Source organism: Anolis carolinensis, chromosome 1 (genome assembly GCF_035594765.1).
Source record: "Anolis carolinensis isolate JA03-04 chromosome 1, rAnoCar3.1.pri, whole genome shotgun sequence".
Taxonomy (NCBI): Eukaryota; Metazoa; Chordata; class Lepidosauria; order Squamata; family Dactyloidae; genus Anolis; species Anolis carolinensis.
This window is the reverse complement of record NC_085841.1, coordinates 283,927,874-283,940,714: the sequence shown is the minus strand read 5'-3', so window position 1 is coordinate 283,940,714 and position 12,841 is coordinate 283,927,874. Positions and strand designations below refer to the sequence as shown.

The 12,841-nt window shown below is 42.9% G+C and overlaps 1 protein-coding gene across 2 annotated transcripts in view; it reads right to left on the bottom strand.

Moving 5' to 3' along the window:
* The window catches only part of ccdc34 (coiled-coil domain containing 34), a 41,005-nt gene extending 33,369 nt beyond the window's left edge, over positions 1–7,636 (bottom strand). For both annotated transcript variants that reach the window (XM_062967778.1, XM_062967777.1), the window contains exons 1-2: positions 7,487–7,636; positions 7,154–7,386 (exon numbers count right to left, since the gene is read on the bottom strand). In XM_062967778.1, coding sequence (XP_062823848.1) covers positions 7,154–7,362 — 209 coding nt within the window. In that variant the 5' untranslated portion in view covers positions 7,363–7,386; positions 7,487–7,636. The remainder of the gene's footprint in view (positions 1–7,153; positions 7,387–7,486) is intronic.
* Positions 7,637–12,841: the final 5,205 nt, after the last annotated feature.

Sequence of the window (12,841 nt, the reverse complement as noted above, 5' to 3'; positions counted from 1 at the left end):
ACTCAAGGAAAATTTCAAAGACATATCGTGGTTCCAATATAGACAACTGAGAGAATATTACAATAAAGACAGAAAGGAAGGTTTTATGTGTAAAGAAACATTCTGGGACAGAATTATGGCTTCTGAAAAAAAATTGATAACAAAGATATATAAAAGGATCCTCGAATGGCAAACCGAGAAAGAATTTGTAAAGGACTGCATGATAAAATGGGCATTAAATATCAAAAAAACAATTCATATGGATCAATGGGAAAACCTATGGAACAAGAAACTAAAACATATGTATTCCTATGAACTGAAGGAGAACTTGTTAAAAATGTTCCATAGGTGGTACATAACCCCAAAAAAATTAGGGCTCATGAATAAATCACTACAGAGCAATTGCTGGAAATGTAAAAAAGAACAAGGATCATTCTTCCACATGTGGTGGACTTGTGAAAGAACAAAGAAGTTTTGGAAAGAGATACACGAAACTTCACAGAAAATACTGAAGATTAAATACCAAATGAAACCAGAACATCTACTCCTGAGAATTACAGAAGAGAATTTAAAAGAAAATGATGATCTCTTATTAAATTATATGATGACGGCAGCAAGAATTGTCTTTGCAAGAAATTGGAGACAAGAGAAGATTCCTGACGTAGATCAATGGATAACAAAATTGATGGAAATTAAGAATATGGATAAACTTACATACTTACTTTCTAAACATCAAGGACCAAAGAAAAGTACGGATTGGCAACCCTTATTAGACTTTTTGGCAAAGGAAAAGCACATTAAAACAATATAACTATAGAAGGAATGGGATATGTTATTAAGAACAAAAAAAAATAAAGGAATATAGGGAAGCTACGACAACAATACATATGAGAAACATTTGGGAAGATACCCCAAATTACTATTCTTCCAATATAGAGAAAGATGGAAGTCAAGGAAACCTTATTACTTTTTTTTTTCTTTCCTCTCTCTTCTTCTTTTTTTTCTCTTCTTTCATTTTCCTACTTTTCTTCAATCCATTATTGTTCCCCCACTTTCAATGTTTTTCTCTTCAAAAAAGCACATAAATAAAATTAAAAAAAAGAAGAAGCAGTGCTAACATAACAGCAGAATCTGAGGCAAGTTTGAAGCAAATTATTTTGGACCAGCCTCAAGGTTTTTTGTCCATGTAGAGGCACCCTGAGACTCATAATGGATAAAAATGAGGGCTTAATCCTTCCTTCTATATTTCTATTCAGAATTACCTCCCAAATAGGCAAAACAAAGTCGGAGGAAGTGACCATGAATCACACAGTGGGAAAAGACACTTCTCTCGGCACTCATATAATAAAACTTACAATCATTTTTCAGTAAGAAAACTGTTGGTTCACACAAATAACATAGCTTAAACCTCATTGAATTAATTAGCCATGACGGGGATTGTACTGTCAATGAAGTACCAAATTCCGAATAATGTACATTTCACAATTGTATCCATCTGTGATTAACAAGTAAAGCTAGGCTATACAATAAATATAGAATATGGTGTAAATATCAATTAGATTATTATTAGTATTATCTAAATATTAATAATTGATCTTTATTTAGTTTTATTGAGGGTTTGTGCCACTTTGACGCCATTCCGTATTATATTGATCAGAACTGTTTGCATTATGATTTTCAGACTTGACGCTTTGTGACAGCAAGAAATAAGACAATCAGGAAAGCTATTAAAGCAGATATTGTGCAAAGGCACATTACTATTGCTTATCCTCCTCAATGGATTGTCACCTTATCGTGGTGAGGGGGCTTGCATGTTCCAATGAACCTGCGTGCACAACCACCGGAGTCATGCATTCCCAGGAGGGGCTGCAGGGGAGGTTCCAGACCAAGCACAATCCAAAGACCTGAAGACCTCAACAGCGAATCAGGTGGAGAATAACATGGTACATGTTACAATGGCTGTGAAGGAGGAAGAAGGCTGCAACAGACTGGGAAGCAACCATAACTGTGTCAACCATGCCACTGGTTGGGACTCCACCCTCTGAAGACTGTGTGTTGATCGGCTGTGCACTGACCTCCACACATTAAAAAAACTCACGCACAGTTGTCTTCCAAGAAAATAAAAACAAATCAACGAAAGTCCCACGTCAATCAGCGAGTGGTGACAGGGGCAGGACTGTGAAATCCGGAAGCCCCTAGTCACAGAATGGCACATGGGCGGTGGATATGGACTCATTCACTCTACCTCAAGGTCCAAGGCAGTTGAGTAGTCCGGCAGCTGTATCCATGACTGAGCAGCCCTTTTTAGGATCCACTCTGCTTACCCCACACGGGGAAGAGGCTAGAACATAGTCTAAGTTTGTTCTGTCTGTTGAGCATAGAGGGTGTATGCCATGATTAACATAGTCTGCCTCTCTTATTCCTGACTGGACTGCTGCATCCAGAGAGGTCACCACCCTGCGGCCAAAAAAGAAAAATGAACTTTGGAACATGGAACGTACGGACACTGTTGGACAACCCAGACAATTAACGCCTCAAACGCAGGACTGTTATTATTGCAAGGGAACTGAGACACTTTAACATCGACATACCAGCACTTCAGGAGACCCGGAGAGCAAGAGAGGGACAGCTGAAAGAAGAAAAAGGAGGCTATCCCTTCTTCTGGAAGGGGCTGCCTGAAGAAGAGCGAAGAATACACGGAGCCGGCTTTACTATCAGAAATAACCAGGTGAAACACCTGCCTGAAGCACCCATTAGCATTAATTAATGACTCTCAAGCCTCCAAATTAACCTTGCCAAAAACCAACAGGCAACCATCATAAGTGCCTATGCACCAACACTAGATGCTGACATGAAGGAAATTTTTTACTGACAGCTGGACCAAATGTGCAGAACACTACCTTGTCGTCACCAACACACTCTTCCACCAGAAAAACAAGCTGAAGACATCATGGAAGCATCCTTGGTCAAAGCATTGGTACCTCTTAGAATATGTAATTACACGTGCCAGAGACCGCTGAGACGTGCTTCTCACAAGAGCCATGACAGGCACTGATGACTGCTGGACGGACCACAGGTCAATCCGATCCATGATGGCTATCAAGATCGCCCCCAAATGCAGACTCCAAGGAAGAAAGATGAGGAGCAAAATGAACATCCAAGCCCTTCAGGAGCCCTCCAAACAAGCCCTTTTCCGAAAAACACTCAAGTATCATCTACCCACAGAACACCCTGAAAATGTTGAGGAACACTGGAACAAACTGAAGACTGTCGTCATCACAGCCTGTGAAGAAACCATTGGATACCAAACTAAGAAACATCAAAATTGGTTTGATGAAAATGACAAGGAGATCCAACAGTTAATTGATAAGAAAAGGAAAGTCTTCCAAACATGGCAGAGAGACACCAACTGCGTTACTAAAAAAAAGATCTATGCCAGTGCAAAAGCTGAGGTCCAAAGAAAGATCCGAGAACACAAAAACGTCTGGTGGACAAAGATGACTGAAGAAACCCAACACTTGGCAGATACCCATGATGCTCAGGAACTTTTAAAGCCGCTAAGGTCATCAATGGACCAAGAAATCATGGCATACACCCTCTACGCTCATCAGACAGAACCAAACTACTGAAGGACAAAAAAAATCAATTGCACTATGTTAGAAAGAGCACTACCACAACCTCCTGAATCGCAGCTCCAATGTAGCCAAAGAGGTTCTCTCACAAATCCCGCAGCAACAAATCAGGGACAAGCTTGCAGCGCTGCCTAGTCTGAAGGAAGTCAGCAATGTCATCAGCCAACAAAAAAATATCAAAGCCAGCAGCCCTTGGGATCCCTGCTGAAATCTTTAAAGAGGGTGGACGTGAGCTGACATAACAACTCATTGAAAAAGTGTGGGTGACTGAGAAAAACCCAGCAGACTTCAGGGATGCCACCATCATCAACCTTTTCAAAAAAGGAGAAAGAACAGTGGAAACTATCGAGGTATCTCCCTTCTAACTTTTGCTGGGAAAATCCTTGCAAGAATCCTTGCAAACCACCTTCTACCTGTCTCAGAAGACACTCATCCAGAATCCCAGAACAGCTTCCGCCCCTCCAGAGAAACAGTGGACATGATCTTCACTGCAGAGCTCCAAGAAAAATGTAGGGAACAAAATCAACCTCTATACATGGCATTCATCAACCTTGCAAAGGCATTCGACACAGTGAATCACAGTGCTCTCTGGATCATCCTCCAAAAAATCGGGTACCCTGACAAATTTGTGAACATCCTGCGGCTCTACCATGATGACATGATGGCAACAGTCTTGGATAGCAATGGCTCCCAAAGTGACCCATCAAACAGGGATGTGTTATTGCCCCAAACTATCAGACAGATGGCAAGCTATTTTACCTCAGCAGACTGAAAGCCAAAACAAAGGTCACAACATGTTATAGAACTCCAATATGCTGATGACAACGTAGTCTGTGTGCATTCAGAAGATCTACAAGCCACTCTAAACACCTTTGCAGAGGCATATGAGAAGCTCGGCCTCTCATTGAATATCGAGAAAACCAAAGTGCTCTTCCAGCAGGCACCATCCAATCCCTCTGCAATGCCAGGAATACAGCTTAATGGTGTAACATTAGAAAATGTTGACCATTTCCGCTACCTTGGCAGCCACCTCTCAACAAAAGTCAACATTGACACTGAAATACAACACCACCTAAGTTCTGCGAGTGCAGCATTTCTCCAAATGAAGCAGCGAGTGTTTTGAGTATCGGGACATCCGTAGGGACACCAAGGTGCTTATTTATAAAGCTATTGTCATTTCAACCCTGCTGTACATCTGTGAAACATGGACTGTCTACAGACGTCACACTCAACTCCTGTAAAGATTCCCTCAGTGTTGCCTCCGAAAAATCCTGCAAATCTCTTGGGAAGACAGGCAGACAAATGTCAGCATGCTGGAAGAAGCAACGAAGACCAGTTGAAGCAATGCTACTACCCCATCAACTCTGCTGGGCTGGCCACATTTGTCTAGATTGCCTGATCACCATCTCCCAAAGCAGTTACTATACTCTCAACTCAAGAATGGGAAACGCAATGTTGGTGTACAGGAAAAGAGATTTAAAGATGGGCTCAAACTTAAAAACTGTGGCTTAGACACCAAGATCTGGTGAGCACTCTAATTGGAGGTCAGCTGTTACCAACAGTGCTGCAGAATTTGAAGAGGCATGAATGGAGGGCCTAAGGGAGAAACGTGCCAAGAGGAAGGTGCATCAAGACAATCTTGACCAGGACCGCCTTTCATCTGGAAACCGATGCCTTCATTGCGAAAGATGCTGGTCAAGAATAGGTCTCCACAGACACCTATGCATCCACTGCCAAGGTACTACACCTGGAGGACCATCATCCCTGAACTACGAGGGATTGCCTAAGTAAGTAAAGTACTATTGCTTATAGGAGCTTATAAAGAATCATAAAAAACAAGCATGGAAAGGCTGAAGTGTTGGTTATTTACTGTGAAAACTCACTCTTCTAGGTGCAGAGGAGTCATCTACCATGTGGATTAATCTCTGTGCCAGAACACGAGGTATTACCTGATCTTTCAGAATCTACTTTTCTTCTTTGAACTCTGGTAGGGCAAAGGCATGATAGTGGATGCTTCAAGAAAATTATGAAAGATCACATGACTCCTGTCTCTGATCTGGTAATGCACAGTTCATTACTCCTCTTCACCAGCCAGCAAACTGATGCTTTCATGAGAATGCTAACATATCTTACATTCTCAACATACTGTAAGCATTCACCAATATTTATTATTACATTAATTTCAAGGGTGTGGGGACAGGAACTGCCATCTTGTACCCTAAATATATTATTCCTGTTGAACTTTTCCAGACTAAGAAAATATTCACACAGATGGAATTAACGGATTTTACTCCTAGGTAAATGTGCCTAATCTAAGTGTTAATAAGTAAAAATGATTCAAACTTTGCTGCATTTATACCCTGCCCTTCTCACCCCGAAGGGAGCTCTGAGCAGCTTGAAAGTAGGCAGCAATTTAATGCCACATATACAGACGCAAGTACAATTCAATTCCGCATATACAGAAACATGCAACATAAAGAATAGGCAGAAGTACAAAAAATCTGGTCATTTCTGTAGCCCAGTCTGGATATACAAAAGCCCTATTGAATTTGGTGTCTTAAAACAATATTTTTAGTCACAGTTTGCTTCACCCAGGCTTGTGTAGGTTACCAAGATCATATACTTGTTAAATTGCCATAGTTAGCAATTTGAAACTTTATTGTTTTATTCATACGTATATTTTTGTTCTACACTACAATTGTTATAGTTTTTTTATGATGTGCTTGAAAATGTATGATTAGCTACTGTTGCAAAAGTTGTTGAGATGCATTAAACTAAGTTCAAAAGCTGTCTAAATTCAAGAGTGAGCTTCATGACTACTGTAATACTTGCGATGGAAAATACAATGGGCCTTTGGTATTTGCTAGGGTTTGGTTCCAGGACTGTCAGTGAAAACATGCATAAATAAAGCTGATTCAATGTACAGTAGAGTCTCACTTATTCAAGCTAAACGAGCTGGCAGAAGCTTGGATAAGCAAATACCTTGGATAATAAGGAGGGGTTAAGGAAAAGCCTATTAAACATCAAATTAGGTTATGATTTTACAAATTAAGCACCAAAACATCATGTTATACAACAAATTTGACAGAAAAAGTAGTTCAATACGCAGTAATGTTATGTTGTAATTACTGTATTTACGAATTTAGCACCAAAATATCATGATATATTGAAAACATTGACTACAAAAATGGCTTGGATTATCCAGAAGCTTGGATAAGTGAGACTCTACTGTATTTACTTAACTCAGGCTTAACAACAGGATTTAGGCTGTCTCTGCCAATGCTTTGGTGTAGTCTTTTCCCTGTAACATGAAGCAGTGATTCCCAAACTTTGTCTCTTCAGGTGTTTTGAACTTCATTTCCCAGAAGTCTGGTTGGGCAATTGTTAGGAATTCTGGGAAAAGGAAAGAGCTTGAGGTTGTTTGGAATTGTGGGAGTTGAAGTTCCAAACACCTGGAGGGAAGGCCGAGGTTTGCCCATGCCTGGTGTACTGTAAGGGCAATGTCTCTATTGTGGTTGTGATCCACTCTGGCGGGGCCTTACCTGTGGTGCCTCATCCTCTGAGGGATGCCTGACCTGCTGCTGGCGCCCTCCTCTTGCTCCCTCCGATTGCAGCCCTGGAGGCTTTGCGAGATCAGGGAGTAGAGGGAAGCCCGGCGGCCCCCCTCGAGGTCGGCGTCGGAGCTCGCGGCCGAGGGCGGGGTGGAGTGGGCTGCCCCTCGCGTGGGCCTCGGGGGCGTGGAAGTGGGCATGGTGGTGGTGGTGGTGCGAGGGACCTACGGGAGGTAGACGGCGGCACAGTGAGCCCCTGCCCCGCTTCCCCCCCCCCTCCTCCTCCTCTTCGCCCGCCTTCTCCCTCCCCGCCTGAGGGGTTACCTCGACCTCCCTCGCCGCCTCCGCCTCAGCTGCGAGGGGGGGAAGCCGTTCGACCCGACGCCGGCGCTTTGAAGCCCTCCCGGCGGCCCCCGCGGCGCAGGCGGCTCCGCCAATCGCCACAAAGCCGCCGGAGCCATGGCAACGCGGGGGACGCTTTTGAGGCCTGCTCGCCCCGGCCGCCCTCCCGCCTTCCCTTTTGGCGCCTCTTTGCCCGCCTCGAAACCCGCCGGTCTCCTCTTCCTCCTCCTCTCTTTTGGGCCTGAACTCTTTCCTGTCTTCTTGCGTTCCCCCTCCCACACGTTTTAAGTATAAAGAAAAACAACGTCCTTACGTTTGAAGTCGCCCCCGCCCCTTTCTCCTCATCTCTTGAATGAATTACCTCAACAATGCCTGTTTCCGTCACCACCTACCTAAAGCCATGTCTTTCTTCCATCAGGATAATAAAGCCTTTTTGAGAGGGAGCTGGGGATGGATCTACGCTGCCCAAGAAGGCAGTTTTGAACGGCCTACTGCATTATTTGGCATTGTAGAGTAGTCATGGGCAAACCTCGGCCCTACAGGTGTTTTGGACTTCAACTCCCACAATTCCTAGCAGGAGGTAGCCTACTAGGAATTGTGGGAGTTGCAGTCCAAAACACCTGCAGGGCCGAGGTTTGCCCATGCCTGTTGTAGAACCAGCCTAGGTATTATAGAATCATAAAGCTGGAAGGGATCTCGTGGGCCAAGCAGCAGGAAAATCGCATGCAAAGCACTCCAATAGATGGTCATCCAGCCTCTGTTGTTTATTCGTTTAGTCTCTTCCGACTCTTCGTGACCTCCTTGACCATCCCACGTCTGAGTTCCCCTGTTGGCTGTCGCCACCCCTAGCTCCTTCAAGGTCAAGCGAGTCCGACTGCTCACTGGAGGGAAGGATATTAGAGGCAAAGCTGAAGTACTTTGGCCACATCATGAGAAGACAGGAAAGCTTAAAAAAGAGAATAATAATAATAATGATGATGATGATGATGATGATGATGATGATGATGATAATAATAATAATAATAATAATAATAATAATAATAATAATAATAATAATAATAATAATAATAAACTTTATTTATACCCCGCCACCATCTCCCCAATGGGGACTCGGGGCGGCTTACATGGGGCCATGCCCAGAACAATACAATATAACAAAATATAATAGAACAACAAATCATAGCACATTAAACAACACAATAAAAGAAAATATACACTACATTAAACAAGATCAAAGAACAATAAAAAGAATGATGCTGGGGAAAATGGAAGGAAAAAGGAGGAGGGGCTGACCAAGGGCAAGGTGAATTGATGGCATCCTTGAAGTGATTGACTTGTCCTTGAAGGAGCTGGGGGTGGCCACAGCCGACAGCTGGTCCATGAGGTCACGATTAGTCGGAAGCGACTGAACGAATAAACAACAAAAAGAAATACAGTTTGTTACTGCCTCCACATTTTCTCCCTCTATTTGTCAATTATCAGTCTGGTTGCCATAATCTTGGTTTTCTTGATGTTTAACTGCAGCCCAGCCTTTTCACTTTCTTCTTTCACCGTGGTTATAAGGCTCCTCAGCTCCTCCTCACTTTCAGTCTCCGTTTAAAAGCCTCCAAAGAAGGCGCCTCCACCACACTCTAAGGCAGAGAGTTCCACTGCTGAACAGCTCTCACTGTCAGGAGGTTCTTCCTAATGTTCAAGTGGAATCTCCTTTCCTATAGTTTGAAACTGTTGTACCATGTCCTAGTCTCCAGGGCAGCAGAAAATATGCTTGCTCCCTCCTCCCTATTGCTCCCTTTCCCCCCAAGGATGTGCTCTGAGGCTGCTTCCACACTACAGAAATAAAGCAGTTGGACACCACATTTTTTTTTTGTGTCAGGAGCAACCGGAGTTGCTTCTGGAGTGAGAGAATTGGCCGTCTGCAAGGACGTTGCCCAGGGGACGCCCGGATGTTTTGATGTTTTTACCATCCTTGTGGGAGGCTTCTCTCATGTCCCTGCATGGAGCTGGAGCTGATAGAGGGAGCTCATCCACACTCTCCCCAGGTGGGATTCGAACCTGGCAGCTTTCAGGTCAGCAACCCAACCTTCAAGTCACTTAGTCCACTACGCCATCTGGGGGCTCCATGGACACCACATTAACTGCCATGACTCAATGCTATGGAATCCTGGAAATTTCAAGTTTTGTGAGGGATTTCCTCTTCTGCGTCAGAAAGCTCCCAGAACAAAACTAGATTCTGCAGTGTGGATGGTCTCTGAGAATGCACCTATGCTGTACATACAGGCATGGGCAAACATTGGCTCTCCAGGTGTTTTGGACTTCAACTCCTATTCCGGTAGGCTGTTAGGAATTGTGGGAGTTGAAGTCCAAAACATCTGGAAGACTAAAGTTTGCCCATGCCTGTTATAGAGCCAGCCTAGGTTTCACCCAAGGGTTTCCTCTGAGGCTGCTTCCACTACAGAATTATAGCAGTTTGATGCGACATTAACTGCCATGACTCAATGCTATGGAATCCTGGGAATTTCGAGCTTTCTGAGGGATTTCCCCTCTTCTATCAGAGCGTCCTAGTCCCACAACAAAACTACAGATTCTGCAATGTGGATGGTCTCTGAGAATGCACCTTCGCTGTACAACAGGCATGAGCAAACTTCAGCCCTTCAACTGAAGTCCAAAATACCCGGAGAGCCGAAGTTTGCCTATGCAAACTGTACAATGAATACATCTTGGCACTACTTTATCGGCCATGGCTTAATTCTGTAGAATCGTGGGTACTTTCATAAGATTTTTACCTAACTCGGCTACCACGAGATGCAGAGCTAACCTTAAGAAATTGGGCTATGAAGTGGAGACCACGACATGCGAGCGTGGAGATGAGCAAATGCAGCCTGGGGGATTAAAGATTGAGCACTGTTGTTATATTTCATACAGTAACCCTGCCATCAATAAGTAGACTTTGTTTTAAAACAAGAATATGTAATTTTCTCACTTTAGGGACTTATTTGTACCACCTCATCTTAACATTCACTTACATCGAGACCATAAGGCCCAGAGTACTACTTATTTTGGGGCTAATGCAAGCAATATTTTTTTACAGTAGATTTAATTGAAAATAGACATAGAAGAAAACCTCCTCTGCAGGATCTTGTTAATCTAGATCATCCTCAGATACCATGGCTTTAACATTGCCTGCATAAAGTGACACCTGCCTAGGCCACAACTGCCTGGAGAAGGTGATCTTATAGATGTTATCTGTTTAGAATATCCATCAACAAACCTTTCTCATATTGTTCACATTATATTTAAAATATATTTGAAGAGACAGATCATATAGCAATATAAGGGTAGTCTGAAAAGAACACATTTAAAAACAGGAATGATGGTTTAGATTACAGCTGTTAGCTCCAGCTTCTGCCAACCTAGCAGTTCGAAAACATGCAAATGTGAGTAGATCAATAGGTACCACTCAGGCGGGAAGGTAATGGTGTTCCATGCAGTCCTGCCGGCCACATGACATTGGAGGTGTCTACGGACAACGCCAGCTCTTCAGCTTAGAAATGGAGAAGAGCACCAATCCCCAGAGTCGGACACGTCAGGGGAAACCTTTACCTTTACCTTAGGTTCCAGGACCACCCGCAATAAGTGAAAATCTGCAAAATAGGGCCACTATATTTATTTTGATATTTATAGATTATTTTAGTAGTTATACACTATTTTAAGTCTTTATCAACCAATCGCCTCCTTCTCCTGTTGCCACTTGGGCTCCTTTTCTCTCCCTTTGGCTTCTCCTTCCTCCCTTCCTTAGGCTGTAAATTGTAATTTTTTTATGATTTATGCGAAGTAGTGAGGGAACACTGTATCTGGTAGTTACTCTGGACCGTTTTCTGACTTATAAGAAGCACTGCTTGAATATCAAGCAAAAAGTGGGTGCTAGAAATATCATATGAAAGCTGACTGGCACAACATGGGGATCACAACCAGGTACAGTGAAGACATCTGCCCTTGCACTTTCTACTCTGCTGCTGAGAACATACCCAGTATGGAATACATCTCACATTAAAACAGTGGATGTGGCCTGTAATGAGACATGCTGCATTATCTCAGGATGTCTACACCCTACACTGCTGGAGAAATTATACTGTTTAGCCGGTATTGCACCACCTGACATCTGTCCGGAAGTAGCAGCCTGTAATGAACTGACCAAGGCATTTGACATCTCTGGCCCATCCTCTGTTCAGGTATCAGCCAGGGCAGCAATACCTTAAATCAAGAAAGAGCTTCCTAAGATCTACAGAGTTACGCACAGGAACACCTCAGCAAGCGATTGTCCAAAAGTGGCAGGCTAAAACTCGGAACCTCAATCCATGGCTGATACCAGAAGTTAAACTCCCCCCTGGGCTCACAGAAGTGGGTGACTTGGAAGGTGTTAAACAGACTGTGCTCTGGCACCATGAGATGCAGAGCCAATCTTAGGAAATGGGGCTCTAAAGTGGAGTCCATGACATGCGAGTGTGGAGAAGAGCAAAAACCACAGACCACTTACTACAATGCAACCTGGGCCCTGCCATATGCATAATGGAGGACCTCCTCACAGTGACACCAGAGGCGCTCCAAGTGGCCAGCTTTTGGTCAAAGGAAATCTAACATAATGCCAAGTTTTTAACTGTATGTTTTAAATACATTATAACTGTATCCTCAATTTGCTTCTGACACAATAAGTTGTTTGTAATAGATGTTTTTGGTTAGACTATAGCTATCCAACACTTTTGTTATTGGAGTGTTCGAAGGAATACTACTATATTTTATTCCGTATAAGTTACAGCTTATCAACACAACAATTGAAATGCTTCACCATGTTAAGACGACTGCTGTTAAAAGATTTAACATACACAAATCATTTAGTCATTCATCATGCACCAATGTTGTAACAACCTATTATATAAATGCTGCAGTGCAGGAAGGGGAAAATAAAAGTGTGAATGACTGGTTTGCCTTAATGCTTCAAATACACAAGACAAACTTGCAGTTTTGGCTTTTCAACAGTAGTTAATTAAATCCTGTGTGTGCAAGCAAAAGCAGATTTTGAAATCTGAAGAACTCAAGTGGGGAGCAAGAGAATTTGAAATATATTAATTTTCTCATTGTAATATTAGCTATAGGTTGCAGGCTTTCTTTTAACATTCTTCTGAACATTAGTTTTTTCAACAGTCTACTAATGATCACCATTTCCAGAAAGTCTTGTTTTACATGGCAGTTCCTACACAACCTGATATTTTCTTCCCAATAGAGTCCAATATCACCTATACTCCAAAAATGTTTACAAAGCTGAATAAATTGTTTTCATTT